A 6,858-nucleotide genomic window follows, 5' to 3' on the forward strand; every position below is an offset into this window, starting at 1 on the left:
TATTTTTCCTTTTTTCTGAAAAAAAAAATTATAGGAATCTTTAGGAGCTAACTTCAGCACAAATTTGAGCCTGCAAATTTGTCGTCACATATACTACAACTTATATTGCGGGGTTATTTGCGAGGTTCAATTTATAATTTAATTCAGTTTATGTTTCTTAATCAAATAATTATATATTAAGGAAAAAGTTATAATTATTAATAAAAGTTTAATTTCATTTCTTTATAATTTCACATAACTACTTCATCTAATATAAAATACTGCACTCACTACAAATAAGATAAATCGAGATATTAAACTTATTAAATTATAAAATCTTCAATAATATAATTCATACACCAAACATTCATAATATTCGTATAAAAATATTGTTATTATTTATTAATTATATATTTAAATTATTTTTTAATAATTAACAAAACAAAATATATATTAATTATTAAAACATATTAATATCAAAACAGAATTTATTATAAAAGATATAGACATAAAACAATTATAAAATTATAATAATATAATTTAATAATTTTTATTTTCTGAATTAAATTAAATTTACGGTAAGGTGTAGATTGGATTGGATATAAAAAAGTCCACGTCTCACATTTGCCTTGTGGTGGACCTATATATATAAGCTTTACTTTTGTGCAAAATTAGAGAGAGAAGATGTTTGGGAAGGTTGAGCACGAACTAGAGCTTGAGGTGGCAGCAAGTGAAGCATGGAAGCTGTTTGGGACACTTGAGATTGCAAAATTTGTTGAGAAAGAGATGCCACAAATCTTTCAGAAGGTGGAGTTGACTGAAGGAGATGGTACTCTTGGAACTGTCCTCAAACTAACTTTTGTTCCAGGTAATTTAAATACTCAAATTAATTAGGGTTACTCATGTATTTTTCTAATTTTTCTTATTTATTCTGTTGACCTTAATTCACTACCTATTTAGAATTTTTATTTAACAGATATATCGACATTTTTTTATTATTATTTTTTTAATGTGATTATGGCATGAATAATGTTTGGCTTTTGGAACATAATATTTGAAAGAAAGAACTAGATTTGTCGAAGTCCAACAAGATTTAGAGCCAAGGCTCTAGTAATTGTTTTTTGAAAACTTATTTATTATTAACATTTTTTAGGATTTTTTTTTATCAATGATATAAATTTTTGAATATTATTTTAATAGTGTATTCTATCTCAATGTCTCTATATATACATAATAGAATAATAAGGCTATGGAAAATCATGCAACCGGCCAGGAGCATTCCTCTAACTATAATCATACTCACCATCAATTAATAATGAGGAAGTATAGGGAGTCAATAGAATATTTATACAATGGAAAAGTATGAGGAGCCAATGAAATATTTATACAATGTGTACAATGGAGATTTAGAGAGTATTAAAGATATAACCATTAGTGTTACCTTTTTCTATCAACGAAAGTTTTTTAGATGAGTGGTATCACATGGTATTAGAGCTCTAGATCCAAAAGATCAAAAGTTCAATCCTTTATACACTTAAACCATTGGCTTCCTAACAGTACTCATTAACAATAGGCCAAACTAGCTATTAATTAGCACATGCATTTTCTTTTCTATTCTGAAAAGTAATGATATATAATAGCATCATATACTTGCTTATAATGGAAAATGTATGGATTTGGATCCTCTAAAGTTTGAATTTTATTTTAGAAAATAAAGTATGATTTTTCACCATTGATTTTATAGGTAGAACAAAGAATAAATATGAAAGAGAAACTATTCAAAGATAGAAGATCACATTTTACTCTCTAAAATGAAATTCAAACTTTAGAAAATTCAAATCTAAAATGTATACTGCTAGTTAGGTATTAGGTAATCGTTTGTTTTATTTATTTATTTCAACTTCTTTTATTTCTTTTAACGGAAAGGGCCGGCATTGGGGATCGGTTGATTGTGAGTTTCTTACCCAATCACTATCCAAGAGTTTTGTGCTACCTAGATGCCTAGATGTATGAAATTATGGTACTAGGTCCATGAAAAAAAAATTGTCAAAGCTAGGATATCTTGTTAGCTAGAAGCCTAGAATTACTCAATTAACTACAATCATTTAGCCATTTGATTTGATACGAAGCTATGAAACAAATTTAATCAGTTACTTATTTATAAATGGGAGTAATAGCATTAATTTCCAAAAAATGTTTAATCAAATACTTTGATTTTTAACCAACTTAGATTGGCCTACTGCTAACTAGTCCGTTAAAGTGTCGTGGGATCGAATCCCGCATTGTGTATACAATAACTCATTGGTTAGCGACAAACCTTTAAATAGAATTTTAATCCGCAACGAATTAATTTTTAATCTGGTGAACTGGGAGATATCGTGAAAAAAAAACTTTAATCCTTAACAAAATTTAATTACCAAATCAATTCTTAATCTTTTATTTTGTTAGAATTAGAAAAATCAATTCTCACCTCAAATTTGATAAAAAAAAAAAATAGACGAATCAGTCTTTATTGTTATCTAATAAAAACATAATTCTTAAGAATTTTCATAGGTCAATGAATACATTAAGAAAAAAAATTTAATATGAAAACTCATTTATCTGATGGAATAAAAAGTTAAAAATCAACTTAATGATTAAATTTTATTGAAAATTAAAAGTATTTGAGTAAAAATTTTGTAGAGACTAATTTAAAATACTACTATATAAATTGAGACAAAAACAAAAGATTATATTTCTATATCGTCTCTGTTTTTACGATATCAATGTCTCTATTATTTTATCGCAAAATGTTAAACAAATACACCCTAGCAATTTAGATTTAAAAAAAAGCTATTATTGGTGGAGAAATTAATATTCTTGTTTGATTAATTGTTTTATAGAAGTGTTGAATGACATTGATTTGGTTTACATGGATGTTAATTAGGCATTCCGGGGCCACCAAGTTACAAGGAGAAGTTCACAAAGATTGATAATGAGAAACGCATAAAGGAAACAGAGGTAGTTGAAGGTGGGTACTTGGAGTTAGGGTTCACTCTATTTAGGGTTAGATTTGAAGTGATTGAAAAAGGTGAAGATTCAAGCATAATCAAATCCACAATTGAGTATGAACTCAAAGAAGATCATGCTGCTAATGAATCACTTGTTTCCACTCAGATACTTGCAAATATTGCTGAACTTGCAAAGAATTATCTCAACAAAAACAAGGCTCCAAAATAAGCTTAGCACAAATATCTCAATAAAATAATTACTAAGATGTTTCTCTCTCATTAAGTTATATTATTGTGTTTTGTTTTGGGGATTGAGAGACACCTATGCTATTAAATGAGAATTAATTGATATGATAATGTTGCATTTCTTTGATCAGGAAATGTCATGGTTTTTTTATTTTATTTTTCTATATATCTCCAAACTCAATGCAATAAGGATTAATTCGATCTAACTAAATCTTATCAATTTAATTAGCAGTACATACATAATTATTAGGTCTTGTTCTATCAATTCTAAGATGAGTTACAAACTAGACTAGGCTTTGGGGTTAAGTGGCATTATATATTAGTAATTTTTTATTTTGTTATTTTATCCCATTTCATGCAAATTCAGCTTTTCCTCACCCATAGTGTAAATACTTGCTGCTTCTTATTCTCTCATCTTTTGTTTTGGTATATTATTTCTCTTTTTTTTGGACATTCTCTCATCTTTATTTCTACCATCTTTTTTACTTTACAACATTTATAATTTATTTTAAAAAATATTTAAAAGATTACAAGTTCTCTTTTTAGGCCAATTCTCTGGTGTGGATTATTTTAATATCAAATTTGTCTAATTTTTATTTTGAAGTAACTTTTTAATATTTTGAAATTATTTATTTTCATATTATTTAAACTAAATATTGACTCTTAATTTTGTTTTTAGTAATTCGAAACCAAAATTTAGGTATTACAACAATTACTTTCTTTTTTTTTTTGGTTTGCACCAGGGTATCCATCAGGCCGAAAGCCCAATGACTAATCCCTCGGGTACTGCAGAGGCACACAAAGTGGGCGACCCTCCCAAGCAAACAAGCTCCATTCCCATTCTTCAGTGAGTATCGAACTCAGGAGAAATGGTTAAGAGACACAGACCCTCATCCATCTGTGCCAACTTGCGTTGGTTAAAAAAACATTAACAACTTCTTTTTCTTGGGTCAGAACATTACAAATTCTTGGGCCTCATTGTGTTTAATTTCATAACTTTTTGGTACTTGATGTAGATTGAAGGCCGAAAATCCAGAAGGGGATTATATTGTGTGAAGCTGGCCCAACAAAGAGTCAAAAAGGAATATAGAAAATTGCCGTGAGAGTTAGGGCTTTTAACCACACACTATTCTAATACCAAAAAAAAAAAATACTATTTTTGAAACTGTCACCTATGATGTTACAAATTTTCAGATAAAAAGCCAAATCGATGATTGATTTTTTGGTCCGTAGACATTTAAGTATTGAGAATTTAAAAATACATTTAAATTCTTAATATTTTCAAAATTTGGACACATTGATCATGAGATCTAATTTGTTCCATTTTAAAAATTCCTCCACATGTATATCTATATCAACCAAGTCAGTACAATGAGAGTCACATTTAATTTTTTCGTTAATTTTAATAGATCCAAGTGAACATAAAGGATCGATATATCTAAGTTTTGAAAAAGTTAAAAATTTAAATATTTGTAGATCAAAAGGTCAATAACATATTTATCTTTTTCTCAAATTTTTAATTTCAGCATGCAAGGCTGTAGTCTAGTGGTGATATGATTACTTTTGTTTTGCCACAGGTACATTCAAGTTTGAGACTTGGGAGAGGTCACATGGTGAATGAAAATTCTTAGTGTTGAACCAAGTTGGGTTAATTTAGTGGTTAACTCAATAATTTGAATTTCATTTTGTATGTACAGTAATTTATTGATCAACGATAAATTCTTAAATGAAACTTCAATTTACGACAGATTAATTTTTATGCTGTCGAATCGAGGGATATCAGTATTCGAGTTTTATTTTAAAAACCTATTCAAAAAGAAATTAACTAATAGTATCCTAAGTCTTAAAGAATAAGGACACTATATAAGACTCTCAAAATTTTGGATAATAAAATTTAAAAAAAAAAGGTTTAGCTTTTTCAATATGATAAATGCATTTAGTATATAACATACAAAAGTTTTTATCATTCAACCCAACTGAATTGGGGTATATAAAAAAGGAGAGGTCTATCAATAAGAATCTTTTTAATTTCCAAATTAAGGCACTAAATATCTACTATATTGAGAAACAAACACTCATTGATTATCGCAGAAAAAGAAAACCGGATATGGTGTAGTTTAAAAATTAAATGTACAATTTTTTTTTTAAAGAAAATAAAAAGATAAATTTAGTTATAGAATCTAAAAGAGGAAGAGAAAAAAGAAAGGTTTGGGGAGATAAGAGGATAAATTTTTAATTTTCAATAAGAGTAAAAGAGTGAAAAATTAGTGTCTCACAAGTTGTGTCTTAGTGTCTCACTAAATTAAAGATACACAAATTTAATATCTCACCAAATCAAACAGTAGACATACATCACTGTGTACCACTGTGTCTATATCCCAGTGTCTATATCTCTCAAATCAAACGCTACCTTATATTCATCTCATCTATACAGATATTTAAATTTGTCGGCAAGGATAAATATTCAATATATTCTGAAATTATGGCATATATTATGCAAATTGGATTCTGCGCTATAAAGACCCATTGGAGTATTGGTAGAAGAAGATATGAATGGTTAAAAAATCTTAATTTGTTGAATAGTCTTCTAGAGTAAGCTTCTGACCTTAGTAGGTGTGGTAAATCTTTTGCCCAAAGAATTAATGTTCCTTATGATGCCAACTCTCCTATTAATTATTGATTAATTATTTATTTAAGGAGATTGCTACACATACAAGTCTTTTTGATATAAGAGTCACTTACATAATACGTGTGTGAAATTATATTATTCTTCTTTGTATTCTGCGTTTTTCCTCCTCCTCTTCCTTCTTCTTCTTCTCTTTTTTCTTTGCGTTTCTTCTCTTTTTTCTTCCTATGTTTTATCTTTATTGTCGTTTTTTTTATTACTGTTATTGTTGCTGCATTTTTTCATCCTCATCTTTCTATTGATTTTACAACATTATGTATTTTTTTTCTTTGTTTGATTTTTTCCTCCCAAGAAGAATAAAAAAGAAGAAGCAGCAGAAGATGAGGAGGAGGAAGAGGAAGAGTTTTAAATTATGACTTATTAGCATACATACACCGAAAATTCTTAAATAATGCACTCGAATATCTTCGTGTCACACCCAAATTTGCTGTAAATATAGAAAAATATTTCCTCTAATGCTGTATTTTTTTTCTTTTTTTTTCTTATTTCTTTCTTTCTTTTAGTTGAATGAATGTAAGTTCATCATCTTCCAAATAATTTTGCAGTATTATGTATTTTTTTTGTTTGATTTTTTTATTTTTATTCTTGTTAAAAGAGTAAAACAAAAAAATACTTGAGAAGGTAAAATAAAAAGAAAAAGATAAATAAGAAAAAAAAAAGATAATGATGATGATGATGAAAAAGAAGAAGAAGCAGCAGAAGATGGAGAGAAGTGAGAAGAAGAGTTTTGAATTATGCAGAACTTATCAGCACACATACACCGAAAATTCTTAAACAATACACTCAAATATCTTCGTGTTACACCTAAATTTGCTGCAAAGATAGAAAAATATTTTCTTTAATACAGAACTTTTTCATTATATTCAATTCAAATCATCAACAATGAAACATTATTCACCTATAAAATTATAAACTACTAACGAAAAAATAAATTAAAATCAAACCACACTTCAGCTA

The 6,858-nt window shown here is 27.7% G+C and overlaps 1 protein-coding gene across 1 annotated transcript; it reads left to right on the forward strand.

Annotated features, from left to right (window-relative positions):
• Positions 1 to 621: 621 nt before the first annotated feature.
• Positions 622 to 3,350, forward strand: LOC130967732 (norbelladine synthase-like). The gene is made up of 2 exons (XM_057892722.1): positions 622 to 847; positions 2,906 to 3,350. The coding sequence occupies exons 1-2, from the start codon at positions 664 to 666 to the stop codon at positions 3,196 to 3,198; spliced, it is 477 nt and encodes a 158-aa protein (XP_057748705.1). The 5' UTR covers positions 622 to 663; the 3' UTR covers positions 3,199 to 3,350.
• Positions 3,351 to 6,858: the final 3,508 nt, after the last annotated feature.

Source organism: Arachis stenosperma, chromosome 3 (assembly GCF_014773155.1).
Source record: "Arachis stenosperma cultivar V10309 chromosome 3, arast.V10309.gnm1.PFL2, whole genome shotgun sequence".
Taxonomy (NCBI): Eukaryota; Viridiplantae; Streptophyta; class Magnoliopsida; order Fabales; family Fabaceae; genus Arachis; species Arachis stenosperma.

Excerpts from the sequence above, each read along its gene's own strand:
- LOC130967732 (XM_057892722.1), top strand. The coding sequence starts at position 664 with ATGTTTGGGAAGGTTGAGCACGAACTAGAGCTTGAGGTGGCAGCAAGT. Across the intron at positions 848-2,905 it reads CAAACTAACTTTTGTTCCAG|GCATTCCGGGGCCACCAAGT; the intron begins GTAATTTAAATA and ends GATGTTAATTAG.